The sequence below is a fragment of the Macaca mulatta genome, chromosome 3 (genome assembly GCF_049350105.2).
Source record: "Macaca mulatta isolate MMU2019108-1 chromosome 3, T2T-MMU8v2.0, whole genome shotgun sequence".
In the NCBI taxonomy this organism is placed as follows: Eukaryota; Metazoa; Chordata; class Mammalia; order Primates; family Cercopithecidae; genus Macaca; species Macaca mulatta.
In genome coordinates this window covers 88,377,875-88,403,837 of record NC_133408.1, presented here as the reverse complement: position 1 = coordinate 88,403,837, position 25,963 = coordinate 88,377,875, and the positions used below count along the sequence as shown (strand labels likewise).

Sequence of the window (25,963 nt, the reverse complement as noted above, 5' to 3'; positions counted from 1 at the left end):
TAGCACTAGGGAATACAGAAGACTTTTGTTAATTAGATTACTTTTGATCTGAATCTTGAGAAGTGGAAAGAATTCAGCTATATAGAATTTAGGGAGAAGGAACATTAGCATAGACATGAAGGAGGGCCTGTGGGGAGAGATGCATTGGGAAATGAGACTAGGAAGGCAGATTGGGACCAGATCTAGAGAGCCCATGCTACAGGAGTTGGGCTTTCTTTCCAAGGGAGTAGGGTTGAGGAGGTTGTAAAAATTGGACTTTCAGACAAAAGAGAGTAGAACTGTACAAAGAATAAGTTCTTAGTATCTTTAAAGCTTGGGTTTATAAAGATGTTAAATATATTGAGACAAAAAAGTACATTTCAGTGACATATGGCTTTAGACATGTGAAAGGTCTCCTATAAATATGTGTTTCTGAGTTATTCTAAAGCTCAGCTAAAAGAATGTCTGGCAACTTGAGCCATTACTTCTTTATATACATTTATACATGCATTTGTATTTACGTATGTTTGGAATATTTTTACTTTCAATCAGTGATACATTAACATTTTCTTTTTACATATGCAGATTAGCTGACAATTTTATATATAATAAACATTTATCCTTGAAATTTGGCATACAAAAAATAAGTAGATTTAATCAAATTTTCATCTACATATTACTAAATCAGTTAGTTTTTAAATGTTTAGTAGCTGGAGTTGCCTATTTGTTTATAGCATTTTTTATACAAATTACCATAACAAGGATTTACTAGTTAATACTAAAATAATGAGGGTTTTCAAGATACAGGTAAATGAGAGTAAAGCAGTTAAAATTTCTTTATGACTTAAGATCAGCAGCACTACTTAAATTGAAGAACTTTAATGTTTCAGGAGTATTATGTTTAGTGTCCTTCCATTGATGGCAGTTAGCAGTAGTCTACACTACAGTTACCTTCTTGAGGTCATATAGGAATCTGTTTCCGCTATTATTGTAGACTGCCTTATATTCATGGGAAGGAGGAGTGACAGGTACCGAAAAACCATAGAGGGACATATATTAAACTCTAGTTCCTTAATTTATTGGCATACATTTTTTATGTTGGTTTTAAGGTATAAGTCACATATTTTGAGTATCATGTTTTAAGATTTCATTTTGCAAATATGAAAGTCCTCTAAGAATTGGAATGCTTGGATTGTTAAAAGTATCTACTGAAAATAAATTAATTTCTTAAATAATTAAATTGGGATGACTAAAATATTTAACGAGGGCCGGGTGTGGTGGCTTATGCCTATAATCCCAGCACTATGGGAGGCCTAGGCAGGTGGATCACTTGAGGCCAGGAGTTCGAGACCAGCCTGGCCAACATGGGGAAATCCCGTCTCTACTAAAAATACAAAAACTAGCTGGGCCGTGCTGGCGCATGCCTATAATCCCAGCTACTCAGGAGGCTGAGGCAGGAGAATCACTTGAACCCAGGAGGTAGAGATTACAGTGAGCTGAGATTGTGCCACTGCACTCCAGCCTGGGTGACAGAGTGAGACTCTGTCTCAAAAAAATAAATAAATAAATAAAATAAAATAACAAAATTTTTTATAGACCAAGGCTTCAATTTTTGTGTATTTAAAAATGAGTTGATGTTTTGTATAACAGTTGTATGTATTCTTTATGTAGTTTATAGTGATATACTTTCTTTTGTGTATTGCTTAGCCGAATATGTGGGAGTCCATGTCCTGCAGTGTGGCCTGATGTAATCAAACTACCATATTTCAACACCATGAAACCAAAGAAGCAATATCGTCGAAAGTTAAGAGAAGAATTTGTTTTGTAAGAAGGGGATGTATAAACATCCTTATTGCATGAATGTTTTACTTTTAATTCTAGTGAATTATAAATGTTAGTCTATTCTCTAGTGATCTGAGGTAAACCTATAATTCTTCTAGGGCATTTAATTTTGAGTTCTGTTTGCCACATGCAGATTACCATTTTACCATTATTATGCAGTCAGTGATTTGAGGTTGTGTGTTTGATATGGTACTTACACAAAATAACTTGACTAAGATCATTTAAATGTTACTGGAACAGCTTTCAAGTTACTTGAGCTCAAGTTTTCATTTTGCTTTAGAAAAAACTATACTGTTCAGTTCTTAATTTGTGTAATAACAGCAAATTGCCCATGGAGTAACAATATATACTATTGTTTAGAAAGTGATTGCAAAAATTATGTAAAAATAATGAAATATTTATTCTAAGGAAAATTCTGGATTTATTAAAGTATTATGCACATATTAAAAAATGTTAGTATTTAAAATTATTTTTACATTATCTTAGTTTTAGTTTTACAATTTAATAAAAAATAATTTAAGCTCCTAAAGAAACATAAGCTTGTATCTAAAGAACACATCTGACTTTTGTAATCCTCTCATGCTAGTATTCCTGCAGCTGCGCTAGACTTATTTGATTACATGCTCGCCTTGGATCCTAGTAAGCGCTGCACTGCTGAACAGGCTCTTCAGTGCGAGTTCCTCCGAGATGTGGAACCCTCAAAAATGCCTCCACCAGAGTAAGTGACTTTTTTTATATCAGCTTCCACATACACAGTTTTAATAACATTTATGTATAATGATAAGATAGTTCATGCCTGGTTATGAGAAAAGAAATATAATAAATCAAAGAAAAGATAAAACAGCAGTAATACACATAATTTGCACATCTAGGATATAGATGCTTAATGTTTAGAACTAGCAAAAACAGCTGCCTTCTAGCTAATTTTAGGCTTGATTGACCTCAAGATTTAATAACATATTTCAACTTTAAGAAAATATTACTGCTGCCGGGTGCAGTGGCTTACGCCTGTAATCCCAGCACTTTGGGAGGCCAAGGCGGGCGGATCACGAGCTCAGGAGTTTGAGACCAGCCTGGCCAACATGGCAAAACCCTGTCTCTGCTAAAAATACAAAAATTAGCCGGGCGTGGTGGCAGTTGCCTGTAATCCCAGCTTACTTGGGAAGATGAGGCAGGAGAATCGCTTGAACCCGGGAGGCGGAGGTTGCAGTGAGCCGAGATCGTGCCATTGCACTCCAGCCTGGGTGACAAGAGCAAGACTCCATCTCAAAAAAAAAAAAAAGAAAATATTACTGCTGTTGCTATTCTAATACTACATCTACTAAATACTTAACACTGCTGCTGGTGCTGCTATAGCTATAATTTTGAGTGCCATGCTAAGCATTTTTCATTTTTTACATTAATCTTTATAACCTTATAAAGTAGGTGTTAGTATTATTATCATCACTACTTTATAGAGGAGGAAACAGGCTCAGAGAGGTTAAGAAACTTGCCCAAGAATACAAATCTAGTAAAGGGTACAGCCAGCTCTCAAATTCACGTAAGTCCAGTAAGTAAGAGAGGTTCTAAAAATACTTTATAGCATACTGTACAATATAAAATTCTTATCATTGAATGAAAGAATATTAGTATCAGAAGCCTGTATGGAAGGAATTACTGTCTGATGGGGGAAATATACAGAGTTTGGGAGTCAAAATAGCTGGCTTCTTTTGAACCTTTACCTTCACATGGCTCCTGTTATTTCTCTAGGATTGATTTGGGGATGGTGGGGGAAGGAAAAACAGTTCATTTGCATTCCTTGACAGGATCTAGAAACCTTGTAGGTATTTTCTTAGTAATTTTTTTTTTCGTCTTGAGACAGTCTTACTCTGTCACCCAGGCTGGGGTGCAGTGGCACGATCTCAGCTCACTGCAATCTCTGCCTCTCAGGTTCAAGTGATTCTCCTGCCTCAGCCTCCCAAGTAGCTGGGATTACAGGCATGCACCACCACATCTGGCTAATTTTTGTATTTTTAGTGGAAACGGCGTTTCACCGTGTTGGCCAGGCTGTTTTCGAACTCCTGACCTCAGGTGATCCTCCCACTTTGGCCTCCTGAAGTGCTAGGATTACAGATGTGAGCCACCACGCCCAGCCTTTCTTAATAATTTTTAAAATGATACGGAGCATCATTAAAAGCAAGTCTGTTATCTATAATAATAAAATGGTTCCATGTAATAAATACAGCATATTTTAAATGAACAGACCTGGGCTCTGGAGTTCAAATCCTGGTTCTTCTACTTATCAGTTAGATAGTGCTTGTTATATTTCTATGAGGCTGTCATATTCAGCTTCATTAAGCTTTTATTGAGCTGTATATGATTGGCCTTTATGGGATGATTTGAGAGCCAAAAAGGATCTATTATTTGACATCATGAGGGACCTGAATTTTTCACTGTTGAATTAATTGTTTCATGTTTGCTTTTTCCTTAGTGTGTATCAGTAATCTTAAAACTTGGGCTCAGTATCCCTTCAAATAACATTTTTTAAACTTCTGATTCGGAAAAATTTCAACTCTACAGAAAAATAGGAAGAATAGTACAATGAGTATTCATGTATATCCTTTATCTAGATTCAACAGTTATTAATAGTTCGACACATTTGCTTTATCACTCTCTGCTTTTTTCCTGAACTAGTTGGATATCATGTTGTGGAGGTGACACTTATAAATATGTAATCATATCTGTAAGAACTAGGACTTTATTCTACATGCATACCATATAAAGCATATGAAATTTAACATGAGAATATTTAATGGTCAATCCATATTCAGATTTCCCCAGTTGACACAATAATTTCCTTTATAAGCTTTCTTTTTTTCCGGATAAATAATTTTTCAAAGTTCGGCATTCTATTTATTTGTTATGTCCTTTTCATCTGTAATCACTCCATAGGGAAGAGATCTTATGACATTTAACATTTTTTAAGATTCCAAGTTAGCTGTTTGGTAAAATATTTCACAATTTGGATTTGATTGCTTTCTTTTTATCAGAATTAGATTAAGAGTTTGGGGGGCAAGAATATCATGTTGATGGTGATCCTGCTCTGTCATAATTATGTTCAACAGAACGTAATATTACTTAGTAACATAGTAAATGCTGACATTTTTAAGTAGAGCAGTTACATCACTCTTGTAAATGTATCAAGTGGAAAGCAACTATCATAGCATTTTGATATCTACCACCCATAGTCATTTAGAAAATGTTGAGCAGTTGTACATCATCCCATTTTCATCTTGAACTTATGTTACTCCCATAGGCTTTTATTCTAACATAAAATATTTATGCTGGAAAGTATTTTATTGATTACTGTATTATATATTTTAAAAAACAAATATATGTATATAAATGGAAATTAAATTTCACATTTCTTGTGACTAAAAGCTCTCTCTCTTCTTGATTAAATTGTTACTGCAAATATCAGTAGTGAATATTTCCTTATTTATTTATTTATTGACGGAGTTTTGCTCTTGTTGGCTCAGCCTCTCAAGTACCTGGGATTAGAGGCATGTGTTACCACGCCCAGCTAATTTTGTATTTTTAGTAGAGACAGGGTTTCTCCATGTTGGTCAGGCTGGTCTTGAACTCCCAACCTCAGGTGATCCGCCTGCCTTGGCCTTGCAAAGTGCTGGGATTACAGGTGTGAGCCACCGTGCCTGGCCCGAATATTTCCTTTTTAAATAAAGAAGAAATTAGTAAATTTTGTTGGAAGTACAACCTAATGAAAGAGATAGGGCTGAGTTTTTTTTCCCAAGTAGTTTGCGTATCTGTTGATTAATATTGCTTATTTTAGAATGAGACATATTTCCATATGAATTCCAATTTTATTTTTTATTTTTATAAGCACGCTTGTAAATTAGCATTTGAGAATGTAAGGAGTTTTGTCATAGTTATATCACTGAGTTCTTGGAACTCCTTCAACATTATGTGTGAAAAGTCTTTCATCAAAAATGATTTTAGACTGGGCACGGTGGCTCACGCCTGTAATCCCAGCACTTTGGGAGGCCGAGGCGGGTGGATCACAAGGTCAGGAGTGCAAGACCAGCCTGGCCAACATAGTGAAACCCTGTCTCTACTAAAAATACAAAAAAATAGCTGGGCGTGGTGACAGGTGCCTGTAATCCCAGCTACTCAGGAGGCTGAGGCAGAGAATTGCTTGAACCTGGGAGGCAGAGGTTGCAGTGAGCTGAGATGGCGCCACTGCACTCCAATCTGAGCGACAGAATGAGACTCCATCTCCAAAAAAAAAGAGAAAGATTTAAAGGACGAGCACAATGGCTCATGCCTATAATCTCAGCACTTCAGGAGGCCTAGGCGGGAGGATCACTTGATGCCAGGAGTTTGAGATCAACCTGGCCAACATGGCGAAGCCCTGGCTCTACTAAAAATACAAAAATTAGCTGGGCATGGTGGCATGTGCCTGTAATCCCAGCTACTCAGAAGGCTGAGGCAGGAGAGTTACTTGAGCCTGGGAGGCGGAGGTTGCAGTGAGTCACGATCTTGCCACTGCACTCCAACCTGGGTGACAGAGGAAGACTCTGTCTCAAAAAACAAAAAAAAAAAAGAAAAGGAAAGAAAATGATTTTAGGCCGGGTGCAGTGGCTCACGCCTGTAATCCCAACACTTTGAGAGGCCAAGGTTGGTGGATCCCTTGAGCCCATGAGTTTGAGACCAGCCTGGACAACATGGTGAAATCCCATCTCTACTAAAAATACAAAAAAATCAGCCAGGCATGGTGGCACACGCCTGTAATCCCAGCTACTCCAGAGGCTGAGGCATGAGAATTGCTTGAGTTTGGGAAGCGAGGCTGCAGTGAGCGGAGATCGTGCCACTGTGCTCTAGCTTGGGCAAAAGAATGAGACTCTGTCTCAAAAAAAAAAAAAGATTCTAATGACCTTCCTGTTGTTAAGATTCTTTCAAACTCAGTTTTTCGGATAGTAAAGAGTTGGAGGCTGGGCATGGTGACTAATGCCTGTAATCCCAGCACTTTGGGAGGCCAAGGCAGGAGGATTGCTTGAAGCCAGGAGTTTGAGACCTACCTGGGCAACATAAGGAGACCCTGTTTTTACAAAAAAAAAAAAAAAAAAGATGAAGGATTAGAGATCACATGATCTAAAGAAGGATTTCTTATCTAGTAATTATTTGCCTTTTCAGTTGTCTTACCAATACTTATGAAATGACATTTTCTAGTACTTGTTACTTTTTCTTTTCATAGCACATTTAATCCAGTATACCTAGAAAAGTTTAGGAAATCAGCATGTATTATCAGTGCTACTTTGCCAATCCATTTTTTAAATTGTTTCTTAATTATGTTTTTTAAGTATTTTGCCAGAACCTTGGAACTATAGGTTTATCCGACTCAATTTATGGGAAATGCCGACTTTATAACCTAATCATAAACTGTGTCCTTATTGTAGAGCAAATTACCCAAATCAGACTTGCCGACTTTATAACCTAATCATAAACTGTGTCCTTATTGTAGAGCAAATTACCCAAATCAGACTTAATTTTATCAGAACACACCTGACTGCATTTTTTCATTAAAAACAAACATGTTAAAACACATTCGAGGAACATTCTGTAAGCTATCTGTAACACATTATGGAATGAATCCTGCTAGATATATTACTAAAGCAGTCAGGTAAAGATTATCAGATTGACCCAATATTTAAATAAAAACATTTTATAAACAATATAATGTCTCTCACTATTTTGCAATATGATGTAATGAGTAGTTAAAATTATAAATTATTTATGAGGTAAGGACTATGAAGAAATACATGGTATTCCTTTAGAAAGTTGGAAGATGTATCAAACTCTTTCGATCAATTTTTTAGGAATAATCAAATGAGAGAGTGGGGTATTTACAAATCGGAAATAGGCTGGACACGGTGGAGGTGGCTCATGCTTGTAATTCCAGCACTTTGGGAGGCCGAGGCAGACAGATCACCTGAGGTCAGGAGTTCAAGACCAGCCTGGCCAACATGGTGAAACCCCGTCTCTAGTAAAAATACAAAAATTAGGCCAGGCACAGTGGCTCACACGTGTAATCCCAGCACTATGGGAGGCCGAGGCGGGCAGATCACAAGGTCGAGAGATCGAGACCATCCTGGCCAACATGGTGAAACCCCATCTCTACTAAAAATACAAAAAAATTAGCTGGGTGTGGTGGCGTGGGCCTGTAGTCCCAGCTGCTCAGGAGGCTGAGGCAGGAGAATTGCTTGAACCCAGGAGGTGGAGGTTGTAGTGAGCTGAGATTGCATCACTGCACTCTAGCCTGGTGACAGACTGAGACTCTGTCTCAAAAAACACATACACACACAAAACACAAAAATTAGCCAGGTGTGGTGGTACATGCCTGTGTTCACAGTTACCTAGACTGAGGCATGAGAATTGTGGGCTGAGGCGGAGGTTGCAGTGAGCCAAGATCGAGTCACTGCACTCCAGCTTGGGCAACAGAATGAGATCATGTGTCAAAAACAAAAGGCCAGGTGTGGTGGCTCACGCCTGTAATCCCAGCACTTTGGGAGGCCAAGGCAGGATGATCACCTGAGGTTAGGAGTTTGAAACTAGCCTGGCCAACATGGTGAAACCCCATCTCTACTAAAAATACAAAATTAGCTGGGTATGGTGGCACATGCCTGTAATCCCAGCTACTTGAGAGGCTGACGTACAAGAATTGCTTGAACCTGGGAGGCGGAGGTTGCAATGAGCTGAGATCATGCCGTTGCACTCCACCCTGGGTGACAAGAGTGAAACTCTGTCTCAAAAACAAACAAAAAGTCAGAAATAAGTCCATTAATTGTATTAGATGCCCTGTCAAACATAAAGTATATATAGCTAGAAAGTGAATTAGACTAGCAGCCAGCCTGTAAGCTTTCTTTAACAGCAAGTAAAAAGCATTAAGCCATTTATAAGACAAAATATCAATTGCCATTAGGATATTTCATGATATGACTTGATGGAAATAGTTGTAAACTACTAATTGAATGATCAGTGATATCAAACATGAATTAATACATTGCCTACCTTGTAAGAGGCACTGCTGAAGAGCTTGCACATGTTAACATACAGTACCTCTACCCTATGAGGTAGATAGTATTGTTAATCCTATTTTTAAAGACAAGGAGAATAGGCACAGAGGTCCAGTCCAGTTATTTGCCTAAGACACATCAAGTAAGTGACTGAGCTGGCATTTGAACCTTCAAGAAAGCAAATAAAAGTTTGGTTATCTGGAAAACATTCCTGATCGATCTGAAAGCACTGGCATCAGTAACCTGTACTATTTTAGCTATTTGTTGGGTAAAGTTTATTTTTCCTAGAGATGAGTGTTGAGATCATCCATAAAGAATCTCTTACTTTTAAGGGGGCCAGATACCGTAGCTCACGCCTGTAATCCCAGCACTTTGGGAGGCCAAGGCTGGCAGATCACCTGAGGTCAGGAGTTCGTGACCAGCCTAGACAACATGGAGAAACCCCATCTTTACTAAAAATGCAAAAATTAGCCAGGCATGGTGGCGTGTGCCTGTAATTCCAGCTACTAGGGAGCCTGAGGCAGCAGAATTGCTTGAACCTCGGAGGCGTAGGTTGCAGTGAGTCGGGATAGCACCACTGCACTCCAGCCTGAGTGACAGAGCAAGAGAGCAAGACTCCATCTAAAAAAAAAGGAAAGAAAAGAATCTCTTACTTTTAAATTGTGGGAGGGAACAAAAGCCCTTTTTGATGGATTACTTTGCTTTGCTCTCATGGGGCTGTCCTTCAAGAGCAATGCATTCCCTGAGCTTCAGGATGGAAAGGTGGAATCACTCCAGTTACCCCACTCTGCAGTACTACAGTATATCTGAATTTAAGATATTCCAACAGAGACTGAGGCCCACATCATATCATACACACACTTAGAAAGGAAATTCTTTGGCGGGTTTATGATGCCTGAAAGCTTCCCAATATCGATATTTCAAATTGTCCCTTTGTTTGTTACTCCAGGAGGTTTTTACACGCTGAGGCAATGCATCATAGTAAGATGGCTGAGAGGTATGCCTTTGTTTTGTTTTTGGACCTCAGGTGCATAGACTTGGTTTAATCATAATCCTTGTGTCACTCATCATTGGTCCATGCATGGCTCTCTTTTATTTATTTTAGTTACTTTAGTTATTTTAAATAATGTTAATAAGCAGCCATGAACCTACCAGACAAAAGCTAGAACCCTGTAAATAACATACTTTACTCATATTATCCCTACCCCCACCAACCTATCCCCTTGCCTTCCTCCACCTGAGGTAACCATCATCCCTGTTTTCTTTTGTATATACTTTTTGTTGCCATCTATATGTACTCATAAAAGGTTATATTTTAAAATTTTAGTTGTTAATTTTATAAAAGCACATCAGGCTGTTTGTAATATTTTGGGAATGACTTTTTAAACTAATATTATATTGCTAAGATTCAGCCATATTATTGCATCTGCCTTTATTTTATAACATGAGTAATTGTGAAAGAGTAGATGTGAAAGAAGAACTTGCTTAAACAGGCAGGCCATCCTCAAAGCTCAATCTTAGGAAAGCAGACATGGATATGGAAATTCCTTTAAAAAAAATTCCAGGTGTACCTCCTTGGAGAGTCTTCATGTACCTCCTAGAGGTAAACAGATCCAGGTTGAGGACTATAGGTATATATCACTAGGTGGGGTTGCTTAAGGGAATTTGTAGATATTCTGGGCAAGTTTATTCACCTTTCTAAGCGTCAAGTTTCTCATCTTTAAAATAGATACAACAGTAACATTCCATTAAATACTTTATTAGGTTAAGAAGAAAGCATTTATAAATCAAATATTTGTATCTTTAATCAAAAGTTATTCTCTTGTGTTATCAGTTGTATGAAGTTATTTTAAGATAGAATTGACTAGGAATTGTGGGCAGTTTTGGTAGTTGTTATTCACAACTCTGTTGATAAATGATGAGCCACTCTATGCCTGGATTACCTGTTTTGAAAACTTGTCTGTAGCATCAGTTTAATTCTAGAGCATTTGGCTAGACAAGCAAGTTAGTAAAAATTAAGATTTTACTGTAAAGTTCTTCACAAATGTTATGTTCTAGCCTTCCTTTTTTTTTTTTTTTTCTTTTTCTTTCTTTTTTTTTGAGATGGGGTCTGGCTCTGTCACCCAGGCCAGAGTGCAGTGGCATGATCTTGGCTCTCTGCAGCCTCTGCCTCCCACACTGAAGCCATCCTCCCACCTCAGCATCCCAGGTAGCTGGGACTACAGACATGTGCCACCATGCCTGGCTAATTTTTTTGTAGAGACAGGGTTTCACCATGTTGCCCAGGCTGGTGAACTCCTGAGCTCAAGTGATCCACCCACCTTGGCCTCCCAAAGTGCCGGGATTACAGGCATGAGCCACTGTGCCTGGCCCTTTACTATTTTTTTATCCCATATCTAGTTTCTGCAAATGGCATATTTTTCTGTTTTGTGTGACAAGGCCTGGCTCTGTCGCCTAGGCTGGAGTGCAGTTACATGATCTCAGCTCACTGCAACCTCCACCACCCGGGCTCAAGCTATCCTCCCACCTCAGCCTCCCAAGTAGCTGGGACTGCAGGTGCACAACACCATGCCCAACTAATTTTTGTATTTTTGGCAAAGACAAGGTTTTGCCATGTTGCCCAGGCTGGTCTTGAACTCCTGGGCTCAAGCAATCCTCCTGTTTTGGCCTCCCTAAGCGCTGGGATTATAGGCGTGAGCCTCTGTGCCTGGCTGGAAGTGGAATATTTTTTCTGCCTTCTTTTTCATGTCTTATTCAGTGTATGATGTACTATCATAAGAACTGACTTTGAAAGGTTGCACCAACAGTGATAGTAGGCTTTTTTTTTTTTTTTTTTGAGACAGAGTTTCAGTCTTGTTGCTCAGGCTGGAGCGCAGTGGCACAATCTCGGCTCACTGCAACCTCCATCTTCTGGGTTCAAGCAATTCACCTGCCTCATACTCCTGAGTAGCTGGGATTTACAGGTGCCTGCCACCATGCCTGGCTAATTTTTGTATTTTTAGTAGAGACAGGGTTTTGCCATGTTGGCCAGGCTGGTCTCAAACTCCTGACCTCAGATGATCCACCTGTGTTGGCCTCCCAAAGTGCTGGGATTACAGGCATGCCTGGCATAGTAGCCTATTTTTATGAATATATATTCTTCATTCATAATTTTGATAAATGATTATTTATTGATTATTCAAAAGCCAAAGAAAAATAGTTTACCTGTAAAAACAAAGCAAGCCCTGAAGTAAGTGGGACAATAAGGATGATTTTTATTGGAGGAGTTTTACAGAGCCATTCTATGAAATCTTCAAGAACTATTTGGGGTGGGGGCATAACTTTGGTGCTACATAGTAACTAGCATTTTTTGTTAAGAAATGCCATTTACAATTTAATTCCTTTTTTTTTTTTCAGTCTTCCTTTATGGCAAGATTGTCATGAGTTATGGAGTAAAAAGCGAAGAAGACAGAAGCAGATGGGCATGACCGATGATGTTTCCACAATTAAAGCCCCTAGGAAGGACTTGTCTCTGGGCTTGGATGACAGCAGAACCAACACACCCCAGGGTGTGCTGCCATCTTCACAGCTGAAATCTCAGGGCAACTCAAATGTGGCACCTGGTCAGTAATGCTTCCATGGGTTGGTTTTCTTCACATTGTTTTGCAGTTAATGCTGATCATACTGCTCTAGTGTTAAAGCATCTTGTGGCTAATGATGAAAATTAACATTTATTCGCTGAACTAGACATTTCTTTGTGCCAGTATAGAAGTTTCCTTGCTATTGGCACCACAATTTTAAGTAATCTTAAGGTAACTTACAAAGAAGCATCAAATTACCTGACTGGCAAGTCCTCGGATTTCTGTATTTCCTTTTTGCTCTTAAAGGTGCAGGAGTCAGTAAGTCTTTTACTGACACTGCTCTCAGTGAGGCTCCGCATTCAGTGTCTACAGATGCTTAAGGAGTAGGAAGAAAGGTATAAGAAGAGAGCTAAAAATCATAATGAGAGCTCTTTCATACCATAGTGACCCCATGTCACTCCTAATGTTATCATTTCTCTGGTTATATTAAAGAATCTTAAAGATTGGGGCCAGGCATGTTGGCTCATGCCTATAATCCTAGCACTTTGGGAGGCCGAGGCGGATGGATCACCTGAGATCAGGAGTTTGAGACCAGCCTGGCCAACATGGCAAAACCCCGTCTCTACTAAAAGTTCAAAAATTAGCCGGGCATGGTAGCACACACCTGTAATCCCAGCTACTCGGATGCTGAGGAAGAAGAATCGCTTGAACCTGGGAGGTAGAGGTTGCAGTGAGCCGAGATTGCGCCACTGTACTCCAGCCTGCACGACAGGAGCGAGACTCCATCTCAATATATTTATATATTTATGTATGTGAATCTGATATTTTGCCCAAAATAAAATATGAGAAGGGAAGGCCAGGCATGGTGGCTCACATCTGTAATCCCAACTCTTTGGGAGGCCATGATGGGCAGACCACTTGAGTCCATGAGTTCGAGACCAGCCCAGACAACTTCCTGAAATTCTGTCTCTACTGAAAATACAAAAAAAAAAAAAAAAAAATTAGCTGGGCATGGTGGCACATGCCTGTAATCCCAGCTACTCAGGAGGCTCAGGCATGAGAATTGCTTGAACCCAGGAGGCAGATGTTGCAGTGAGCCAAGATTGCGCCACTGCACTCCAGCCTGGGTGACAGCGAGACAGTCTCAAAAAAAAAAAAAAAAAAAAAAGGGTATCTTATATCTAGTTATTTTAGGGAAACTTAAATTTCTTCCTCTGTCATAGAGTAAGTTTTTTGATGCAAAGTCTGCCTCTTTAATGTTGTCAAGAGTGTTAAAATCATTTAACAACTTTTTTAAAAGGACCTCCACTCCCTCATTTTGCCTAAAGCATCCAGAAGCACTCATCTTTAGTTTCAGTTGTATGAAAACAGAGACTGATATCAAATAGAGAGGGGTGTGTGTGTGTGTGTGTGTGTGTGTGTGTGTGTAGGTGGTGGCTTATTAAACATGAAAAAATAGACTAGCACTTCTTAAGAGATGAGTATATGTTGATTGATCAGTTAGTTGATTAAAACAGATGTGTGGATCAGACTGAACTTTTGGTGGTTGAAGATAAATATAGATTAACTGAGAAAGCTTTAGAAAGATAACCATTAATGCTTGCCGATGTAGTCTACAAGCTTCTACTTGACCTTGGTTCGACTGCATACTTAAAGTACTCATTCTATGAATACCAAAAGCAATTATTTGTTGTTCAAAAGTATTATTTCTTGAAATAGTGAATTCCCCTTTACATTAAAATATTTGTCCTGCTAACAAAAGGATGTGAAATGGCAATAACAGAAATTTTGGATGGTGATCAGTTTTCCCAGGCAACAGTTGTCATATTTAGCAAGACTCTCAGGTCTTTACTTGTGGTCCTCTTCATGGAACTGATGTCTTAAACTCTACTAAACCTAGTACAACAGAGGGTTGTTAGTTTACTCATTTTAGCTGGTAAAAAATGAATTGCCCCTTCTGGGCTCGTTTTGTTGTTAATTTGCTCTAACTTACTTTACAACCCTGTTTTAATGTTGGAGAGTTTTATTTTTTATTTTCCTTTTTTAGCTTTAATTTTTTTTTTTTTTTTTAGACAGAGTCTCTGTTGCCCAGGCTGGAGTACAGTGACACAATCTCAGCTCCCTGCAATCTCCGCCTCCCAGGTTCAAGTGATTCTCCTTCCTCAGCCTCCAGAGTAGCTGGGATTACAGGCATGTGCCATCACACTCGGCTAATTTTTGTATTTTTAGTAGAGATGAGGTTTTGCCACGTTGGCCAGGCTGGTCTGGAATCCTGACTTCAAGTTATCTATAAATAGCTGGGTGCGGTGGCTCATGCCTGTAATCCCAGCACTTTGGGAGGCTGGGGCGGACTGGTAGCTTATGTTCAGGATTTCGAGACCAGCCTAGGTAATGTGGCAAAACCCCGTCTCTACAAAAAATACAAAAATTAGCCGGGCCTATATTCCCAGTTACTTGGGGGACTGAAGCAGGAAGATTGCTTGAGCCTAGGAGGTCGAGGCTGCAGTGAGCTGAGATTGCACCACTGGCACTCTGGCCTGGATGATAAAGTGAGACCCTGTCTAAAAAAATCAAAAGAGGAAAGAAAAAAATCAGTATTCTGATTAAGAAGTGAGAATTCCAGTCTGGGCATGGTGGCTTATGCCTGCAATCCCAGCACTTTGGGAGGCCGAGGTGGGTGGATCACCTGAGGTCAGGAGTTCAAGACCAGTCTGGCTAACATGGTGAAACCCTGTCTATATTAAAAATAAAACAATTAGCCAGGCATGGTGGCACACGCCTGTAATCCCAGCTACTAGCAGGGGCTGAGGCAGGAGAATTGCTTGAACCTGGGAAGCAGAGGTTACATATCACGCCACTGCACTCCAGCCTGGGCAACAGAGCAAGACTCCGTCTCAAAAAAAAAACCAGTGAGAATTCTGTTTTTTTGAAAAAAAGATGAATCCTCTGAGTCATTTTCTTCTCCGTCATCAGTAAGTGTGCTGAAATAAGAAACGCCCCTTCAGCAAAAGAGGCACCTCAATTAAAGACCACATCCCTGAATTCACATGGAGAGACTACCTGTGCTAATAGGGAAATGAAAATAAGGAAAAATGACTTTTGATATGTAGCATACAAGCATGCTCACGGGTCATAAGAATAACTTGCAGAAGTATCTCAAAATATATAAAGAGAATATAAAAGCATTAAACATCAGTTTTTCATCATCTTAGAGTTGCTCTTCTATCAATCTGTCAGCTGTGATTATGGGAATTTCTTACCATTGCAGTCTTATAGTTACCATATATGGTATTATATGCATTTGAGTCTTGTCATTATGTATGATTAAGATAAGCTTGCTTGAGGGAAGACCTGTGTAAATTATCCCAAGTCTAAACTGAAAGTTGGAAAAACAACTGAATCGCTATTACTGGTGATGAGTTAATACTATCATATGCATATATTAATAATAAACATGTTTCTGTAGGCATTCCTAACTTATCCAAAGTTGCTTACAAAAAAAAAAAGGTAATTTGAATAGAAACACAGGCATTTTATCAGAATCTGCAAAACGTCATAGTTTCAATATAGTGCAAAGATAACCTTAGATTTTGCATAATAAACTTTATTTTAGAGAAAGTATGGTGTAGTTAGGAGCTCAGATTCTGGAATCAGAATATCTGGATTCAGATCTCACCTCTGCCACTTACAGAATATTTGACCTTGGGCAAGTTGCTCGGTCTCTTTCGGTGTCAGTTTCTTCTCAGTAAAAGGAGGTTAATAATAGTCTGCCTTATAAGGTTTTTGTAAGGAATAAAGGATATTAAATGTTTTGAAGGTATGTGACACCCCCTTAGCTGTTATCATTATCATTATTCATTTCCCATTCACAATGTGCTGTTTCCTGGTTAAATCCATAACATGAGTTTTTAGTAGTGGTCTTGATTTTCCTTTTGAAGTATTTACCCCTAAAGATAAGTTATTCAACATTGACTGCAGTTCTTTTTATGTACAGGTACATTTTAAATGTACATGATATTTAACTAGACTTGAGGTTCTCTTTTTACAATATTTCTTAAATACTCTCCCTCAAATATACATTTTCATATGGTAATACAGAGCCATTTTGGTGTGGGGGTGGGAGGAGCTGTGAATTATGGCAGTTCTAATTAATATAATTTTGTCTTTAGTAAAAACAGGCCCTGGACAGCACTTAAACCACAGTGAATTGGCAATTCTTCTAAACCTACTACAATCTAAAACAAGTGTTAATATGGCTGATTTTGTCCAAGTGTTGAACATTAAGGTAAACTCTGAGACTCAACAGCAGCTAAATAAAATAAACCTTCCTGCTGGAATTTTGGCAACAGGTGAAAAACAGACAGATCCATCAACACCACAACAGGAGTCTTCGAAACCGTTGGGAGGAATTCAGCCTTCTCAGACCATCCAGCCTAAAGTGGAGACTGATGCTGCCCAGGCGGCTGTGCAGAGTGCATTTGCAGTTCTGTTGACTCAGTTAATAAAGGCTCAGCAGTCAAAGCAGAAAGATGTGCTACTAGAAGAGAGGGAAAATGGATCGGGACATGAAGCATCATTACAACTCAGGCCACCTCCAGAACCTAGCACTCCGGTGTCGGGTAAGTGTGCAAATACCAGACCACTAACACGGCTGCATTAAATTGTCTACTCAGTGTTGCTGACTATTTATAATGTGTATAGTTCAGTGACATTGCTAAAAGCTGTCCTGAAAAATCTCAGGTTACTGGCAATAGGTTCGTTTTTTAGTCTGTTTACTTCCAGGAATGGATTCTTTAACAAATTATCTATGTGAGATAGAACTCATTATGAATGGTAAAGAAATTTCTAAGGTAAACCTATGGTTAAGAAATAATATTTAACTCCAAATACAAAAGGATACTTGACTAAGGCATAATTTATGTATACAGTAGCTTTTGTTCCTTAAGCAATGAAGTATAAGTGAATTATGCACCCAGCCAATTATAGCTGGGTGCAGTGGCTCACACCTGTAATCCCAGCACTTTGAGAAGCTGAAGTGGGAAGATTGCCTGAACCCAGGAATTCAGTACCTATCTGGGCAACATAGTGAGACCCTGTCTCTAAAAACACTTCTTTAATTAACTGGACATGGTGGCACATGCCTGTGGTTCCAGCTACTTGGAAGGCTGAGGTGAGTGGATCACTTGAGCCCGGGAGGTCAAGGCTGCAGTGAGCTGTGATCACTCCACTGCACTCCAGTCTGGGTGACAGTGAGACCATGTCACACAAAAAAATTTTTTAAAAAGAGAAGTCACATACAGTAAAATTTACCAGTTACCATAGTACTGGTAAACTTTTTGCTTTTTTCATTTAACATTTTGCCAGAGATGGAACTTCTAATCATCTTTAGGACTACCTACAGGAAACACTGAGTATTTTGAATATTTAGTTTTCCATGGTAACTTTTGACCTTGTTTTTGCTCTGTTTCACTTAGGACAAGATGACCTCATCCAGCATCAAGATATGAGGATCTTGGAGCTAACACCGGAACCAGACCGGCCTCGAATTCTGCCTCCTGACCAACGACCTCCTGAGCCTCCTGAACCACCACCAGTCACTGAGGAAGATCTAGATTATCGGACAGAAAACCAGCATGTACCCACCACCAGTTCTTCATTAACTGACCCTCATGCCGGAGTGAAGGCAGCCCTGTTACAGCTGCTTGCTCAGCATCAGCCCCAGGATGACCCCAAAAGAGAAGGTGGGATTGATTATCAAGCAGGAGACACTTACGTGTCCACTTCAGACTACAAGGACAACTTTGGATCGTCTTCTTTCTCTTCTGCTCCTTATGTTAGCAATGATGGTCTAGGAAGCAGTTCTGCTCCACCACTAGAACGACGTAGTTTCATTGGAAATTCAGATATTCAGTCTTTGGATAACTACAGTACTGCTTCATCTCATTCTAGTGGTCCACCTCAGCCTTCTGCCTTTTCTGAGTCGTTTCCCAGTTCAGTAGCTGGTTTTGGAGACATTTACCTCAATACTGGTCCCATGTTGTTTAGTGGAGACAAGGACCATAGATTTGAATATAGCCATGGTCCTATTGCAGTCCTGGCAAACAGCAGTGACCCTTCCACAGGGCCAGAGAGTACTCATCCTTTGCCAGCAAAGATGCACAACTATAACTATGGTGGTAACTTACAGGAAAACCCGAGTGGCCCCAGCCTCATGCATGGACAGACCTGGACTTCTCCTGCCCAAGGACCTGGATATTCACAAGGATACAGGGGACATATTAGCACATCAACTGGCAGAGGCAGAGGCAGAGGGTTACCATACTGAGTATCTGTTTTTCCTCAGGCACATCATTTTTATCTGGAAAGACTTTTCTAGCTGCAATTTAAGGCAGCAATCCAAGAGACTTGAATAATAATAATTCAACAACAGCTTTATTTTTATGTGGAGAAGGGTCTTGCATACAATAGTTTAAAAAGACAAAAAAAAAAAAAACCTTTGCTTAAATTCATGCTGTTCTAAAAACTAGATCTATCAATTGTACATCTTCACAAATTCTAGTTAACAATTTTATTTTGTATTCTTGCAGTTTTAAGTGGATGCTAATTTTAGGGACATAAGCCTTTTATGGCCCTCTTGCAGATCTTCTGAACTATGCACATTTGTGCTTTTTTTGTAAGTTTGGACCAACTTTTATGTAACAAACAGCCCCTCCCCACCTCCAGTTTTACAACAATCAGAAAGGGCACTGATTTATTTGGTATTTTTCTTTTTACAAAGCTACCTTTAGTCAAAGGTCACTGTCAGTCTTTGCACCTGCTTTCAGTGTTATTGTGAAAGGTGTACTTTGTGCTCATTTCAGAAAATAAAACACAACCTTTCTCTTGATGCAACAGTTTTATAAGAAAAAAATGGTCAACGTTATTTTTGTTTTGTTTTGCAGATTATCATAGCCTAGCAAAATGCATTTAAATGAAATAGTGGGTTTTATATAAAAATTATGGGTGGGGTGGGGAGGGAAAGTAAGTGCCTTAACAGGTAAGCTTAAGGTCTGAAAAACTATCGTTAACTTTTACCCCCATTTATCTTTTAAAGGGAATCAATGCATTAAAAAGGCAGGAAGCTCTCAAGTTTTCAGGGGCTGCCTGTTCAGTTCCGGTTAGGTCCATTCCCTCTGCCTGTCACACCTTCTCCTTTTCTGCCTGTCTTTGGGCTGTGTTACCTTTCACTACTACCTTCTCTTGATAGGGGAGTGAGAGCAAAGAAAGGGAGCAGAACTGCAATCCGTACCTTTTGTTTGATAAGTTCTAAAAAGTTTTGTCATTTAAATGGTTGAAAGTAATAGCTCCAGGAGAATTTTAGAGTACCATTTTCTTTCAGGCTGCCATATTATCCCTGTTTCCATTTGCCATGGATAATTGGAGGGTCATAGTATAGAAGCAAGAGTTAATAACAGAACTTGCATAAGTGTGTTAAAGTTCGTGGGGGAGGGGTGGCAAATACCATATTTTAAGTTATGCAATTGCCATTTTAAGAAAGTCAATTCTATTCACTTGTTAACTAGAAACATTGCCTAGATTGAGTTTATTGAAGCAAAAAGAAAAGGCAATGAGAGAGAACTTTTATCTTCCTTCCTGTCACCTTCTATATAGTTGATTATGACTTCTGCCAGACTTAGAGGAACAACTTTAGTTCATTTCAACATTTTTTTTTGTTTTTATGAAGAGCATCAAAGAATGGAGTAGTCCTTATTTAAACTGTAATGGTGTCAAGTCTCACTGTGTGCACACTCTCACACATATACACACAATTATTATTCTAGAAAGGAACCAAAGGTAAATAACCAGTGTTTCCATTATCACTAAATGGAAAAATTGACTGGAAGTTAGAGTTGTGCCAATTAATCATTTTGTTCATTAACTGTTCTGGTAACTTATTTTTTTTAATTGGAATCTTAAATTGGAACAACTGTTACAGAATGTATATTGCTCCAGTTCTAAAGCCAGTTAACCCTGTGCCCTCTAACTTACGAACCTTCATTTCAAAACAGTATGTGGGAAGCCCTGTAGTTTGATAACAGTAAAATTATTTTAAAGAGGATAATTTACCATTTTACTACTATAAAACAGTTGATATCAGTTGACCATTTTATTTTTTGATGGACTCTTTATTGTTGGGAGAAAGAAATGAATGGAAGAAAAAATATTTTGCTTTTATTTGAATATTGATTACTAACAACTTATAAACTACATTGCAGGAAATGAAGAAATATTTTGAAATTAGCAAAATAGCAACAGTATTCAAGTATCTGAAATTTTAATATGGTGAGTCTTAGAGCTTTAGACTTTCCTATAAGTGACAGTATCTAAGTTATTCTTAATAGTCACACTTGATAATTCTGCTGACCATAAGCAGCTAACCTACAATTGAAGATATTTATGTGACATGAATAGCCTGTGTTTTAAAAATTAAATATTTTATATAAAATTGAACTGTGTTTGGATAGTTTTTCTAATCAAACATTTCAGTTATATATTTATGTTGGGAGAGTGGCTGGGAGGACAGGGAAATTGTTGCTTTGAAATTGAAAATTTGAACTAGAACTTCTAATACTATCCTAAGACAGCATTGCTTGTGAGACATACCAGTCTTTTATATATCACTTAGAAGAAAAAATGTTTGCCAATTAAGCCACAAAACAATGCTAAGATGTCATCAATTATAAGCTGCATCCCAGATTCAGACATGTTATTATATAGAATATTTGTCTTATAATTGATGAAATATGATAGTAAAAAATTTTAATGCTTCCCTTCATAGCATTTAATATTTTAATTCAGTGAATTCGGATTAATAGAAAAAAGTTGGGAAATCACTAATTCTGTAGGTTATAGTTAGAATAACAGCAGTCATCGCTGAAAATTTGAGTGAAATCTAAGGAACACAAAATATTGCTTAAATTTTTTGGAAAAAAGCAGGTAAGTCAGATTTCAAGTTAAGAAGACAAAAATATAAAAGATTTGACCTACCAAAAGAAGAAAGTATTTATCTTCTCCCATGTGAAATTCCCTTTTGTGTTTACTGACACAGCAGATTTTTCTGCATGCAACTCAGTATGTTTCCCACGTCTTCATTATTTGTTAGAGAGTTGCAAGTCACTTGTGAAACCTTCAAATGCTAATTTTAAGGAGTTGTCATTTGTGGAATGTGAAATAAGGTAATAATTCTAGCTGTGATTGAGAGCTTTATTAAGTCAGCAAATACATAGTCAGTGCCTACAACATGCCAGGTACTAATCTAGTCCTTGGGGTAACATCAATAATCATCAACAGTGTTAAATCATACTTCCAATGTGCTGACAGTGAACAAGATTTTTTATTTATTTATTTTTTTGAGACGGAGTCTTGCTCTGTTGCCCAGGCTGGAGTGCAGTGGCATGATCTCGGCTCACTGCAAGCTCCACCTCCCGGGTTCACGCCATTCTCCTGCCTCAGCCTCCCGAGTAGCTGGGACTACAGGCGCCCGCCACCTCGCCCGGCTAATTTTTTGTATTTTTAGTAGAGACGGGGTTTCTTCATGTTAGCGAGGATAGTCTTGATTTCCTGACCTCGTGATCCGCCCGCTTTGGCCTCCCAAAGTGCTGGGATTATAGGCGTTAGCCATCGTGCCCGGCCAGTGAGCAAGATTTTTTAAATGTCTGGAGAAGCTAGTGGTATTGCTACCCTCAGCTGTATCTAAATTGTACTTAAGTGAATGTAGGGCATGAAAATTTGAGTATCTTTTTGAAATTTTAAATTGAAATTTGGATAGAGATGGTTATGGAGAGAAATCAAACAACTGGAAATTCAGTGATAAAATTTTAAGTTGAATCTGGTCGGTTTGCAATGGCCTATTTGTAAGAAATATCAAGGCTTCTTGAGAAAAATGAAAAGTGAATACGTAAATGTTTACAATGTAATCTGGTACTTCTGAGTTAAGGTTTTGCTGTTTGCTTTGAGCTTAATCCAATTTGGGATGATTTTTCATCCTAGGGCTTTTTGTTTTCCTTTTTTATTTTTATTTTTTCTTTTTTTAGGGGGAGGGGACTTGCTTTCTTTTCCAAAAAGCTGAATCCTTCCTGTAGGAGACAGCGAAAAAAAAAAAAAAAAAAAGCTGAAATACATGTTTTGACCATAGATCAGCTGGGATATAATATCCTTTCGATTTTTTTTTTTTTGGCCCAGTCTGCCTTTTGATATTTTAAAAGTCTGAATGAGATGTCCCAATAATCTAAAATTATCCAGTCAGTCTTCTTACTTTACAGCTAAGAAAAATAAGGCTTAGAGAAAGGGATTGCCAGAAACTTTGGCGACTGGATTGCCTGTGCTTGTTCCTCTAAGCCATACCCAAATTCTGCAGTAAATACTTAACTTTTTAATAGGGAAATTGCTTCAAAATAACTTGACCAGTGATACAGTAAAATAATTAAATTTAGACTGTTGGACTAATGGCTTAACACAAGTGGCTTTAAAAAGTCTGCTTAAAAAACAATTTTTATTTAGAAAAAAACAGAAAAAGACATTTTCAAAATCTAGGAGCCTGAAGGGGCTGTTTGTTTCATATATGGATAATCTTTGAAAAGGCAAATCTTGTATATATTTTTCATTTGTTCAAAGAAGATTGGTTATCAGTAGTCTTGCAAACATAATTCGCTTTTAAGTTCTTTCAAGGTTTTATGCAATAAAACCTATTGATTTGGAACTTTTTCTTAAAAAATCAACAAAAATACTTTCAGGGTTTTGTAATTTCAAGTGGTGTTTTAAGGGGAGCAATAGTTTGCCATTTACCAAAAGCTTCTCCAGATAATTTCTTAAATGTTTCTACTTAAAAATAAAAGCTATTAATAAGCTGTCATGGGATCCAGTTGAAGACAGCGAAAATGGAAAATTTTTATCGTAATGGGAAGAACTTATTCTTTTAATTTTATGGACTGACAGAGTCTGTGGGTCTTAACTCATTTCAGCCTATCAAATGTCCAATTAAAAATGAATTTTCTAATTGTATTCAAATGAGGCTCTATGGTGAATACAGAATCACTCTTTTAAGTTTTTTCCCAGTTAATTTGTTGTAAAAGTATTGTACCCTTTTGCAAGAACGATTGAAAGTTAAGTCTTGAAACTGTTAACATCTAATGTATTAATATAAACCATTTGTTTTTTACCATTTTTTTTCAGGCTGTATTCAATAGTCTGTAAATAAATTGCCATAACACTCCCAGGCCATTTTTCAGCCTTGTATGCTTTTTGCTTCTATCCAGAACAGACTTTTTGAAGTTTTTATCTGATAAAGATGACCACTTGTAATCCACTGTGCCGTGTTTTTTCGACAAAGGTTAAGATGTGGAATCCTTTTTTCTTTTTATAATTAGTACATATGCGGAAATAGGAACACAGAGAAGAACAACCCCAGATAACCACCTAATATTTTGCCTTTGATGGATGTATTTAAATGCATATCTTGTTTGATTTTTCTTAAAACAATGGGATCATACTGCCCATAGCTTTGTAATTTGATTTTTTTCATTTAATAATATGTTGTGAACATCTCTTGGTATCAATCAATTAAATTCTACCCTCTTGTTTTTTTTATTTTTTAGAGACAAGGCCTCACTCTGTCCCCCCAGTCTGGAATGCAATGTCAAGATCATGGCTCACTGCAGCCTCAAACTCCTAGGCTTGAGTGATCCTCCTGCCTCAGCCTTCCAGGTAGCTGGGACTACAAATGAGCACCACCATGCCTGGCTAATTTTTAAAATTTTTGGTAGAGATGGAGTCTCCCTGTGTTGCCCAGGCTGATCTTGAACTCCTGACCTCAAGCAGTCCTCCTACCTTGGCTTCCCAAAATGCTGGGATTAAAGACCTGAGCCAGTGTGCCCAGCCCACCCTCTTTTTAATGGTTGTAAATTATTGCTTTATAGAGGAACCATACTTTCACAATTTCTCATTGCTGGACACAGTATTTTGGATTTTCTGTTACAAATAATGTGATGAAAATCCACAAAAATACATACATACACACAAACATAAATTAATTTCCTTGGAGTTGCTGGTATAAAGAATGCACTTTAAAAATGTTTGCTAGATCCAAATCTCTCTAGGGAAAAGTTTACCAATTTCACATTCCTGTTCCTTAACCTTTTCATTTAGCCATGTTGGGTACTTAAAAGTTAGAGATCTTTGTTAGACAGGTGGTAACTCCTCTTGTTTTAATTCATATTTCTTGGATTACTAGTGAAGTCCAACACTTCACATGTTAGCCAGGTCTTTTATTAACTATTCAGATGTTTGAAAAAAACCTTTAACAGCAGATCCTAATAATATTATGTATATACATATACATACTTTTGTATGCATAATATATACTATATATGTATGCATAATATACGTGTATATGTATATATTGTATATATTGTAAATGTGTATTATGTATGTCTGTTGTATATGCTATATATTATATATACAATATATACAATATACATACATATATGCATATATACAATATATTGTATGTATATATTAAAATTGTCCCATAACAAATATATTTGTAGTTAATATAAAAATATTTTATGTAGTTAAGGCTGTTAATCTTTTCCTTATTTCTCTTTAAAGAAATTTTCCTACTCCAAGGTTATTTAAATATTTACACATATTTTAGTATACATTTAATTCTAAACCATTCTATAATTTATTTTATAGATGTTTGTTTTCAGATATGGATCCAACTTTTTTACACTTTTTTTTTAAATCTTTCTCTTCTGTTTACAAGGCCTACACTTGTATCATTATAAACTAGGCATCTGACAGTGTGTGTTTCAAAAATCACTTTATTTTCAATTCCTCGAACAATGTGTACCACATAAAATTTGTCAGGCAGAATTTTAATTGTCCCCTTTTCAGAGTTTTCTATTCCTGTCTATTTTTCCATGTGACTTTCAGAATCATTCAGATTATTTTCTCAAGTATTCTGTTAGGATTTTAATTAGAAACATATTAAATGTTTTTTACTTAGGGGATCTTTCCATTGAGAACTTAGTAGAATTGTTGTTTTACATGTTCCCCATTAAGAGTTTTGTTTTGTTTTTTTTTGGGACAGAGTTTCACTCTGTCGCCCAGGCTGGAATGTGGTGGCGTAATCTCAGCTCATTGCAGCCTCTGCCTCCCAGGTTCAAGTTTCTCCTTCCTCAGCCTCCCAAGTAGCTGGGATTACAGGCCCCTGCCACCACACTTGGCTAATTTTTGTATTTTTAGTAGAGACGGTATTTCATCATGTTGGCCAGGCTGGTAAGGGTTCCAAACTTTTCTTTATGTTCTTTTTTTAAGTTTCCAAAAATATTTTTGTGGCTTTTAGATACGAACTCCTCGTAAGTATTATAATATTTTTAACTAGTCACCACTTATACTGTAAAGCTGATTATTGTTGCTGTTAAACTAGCCACATAATTTTTATCATCATTTTTAATAGTTTTCAGTGAGTAA

General features: G+C 37.8%; 1 protein-coding gene across 2 annotated transcripts in view; it reads left to right on the top strand.

Moving 5' to 3' along the window:
- Nucleotides 1-20,936, top strand: part of CDK13 (cyclin dependent kinase 13) — a 137,407-nt gene extending 116,471 nt beyond the window's left edge. Inside the window, exons 10-14 of one of the 2 annotated variants that reach the window (XM_015133682.3) lie at nt 1,687-1,803; nt 2,408-2,539; nt 12,288-12,493; nt 16,801-17,070; nt 17,926-20,936. In XM_015133682.3, coding sequence (XP_014989168.1) covers nt 1,687-1,803; nt 2,408-2,539; nt 12,288-12,493; nt 16,801-17,070; nt 17,926-18,776 — 1,576 coding nt within the window. In that variant the 3' untranslated portion in view covers nt 18,777-20,936. Of the gene's footprint in view, nt 1-1,686; nt 1,804-2,407; nt 2,540-12,287; nt 12,494-16,620; nt 17,071-17,925 lie in introns of both variants that reach the window. The other variant, XM_015133681.3, reaches the window with a different exon arrangement.
- Nucleotides 20,937-25,963: the final 5,027 nt, after the last annotated feature.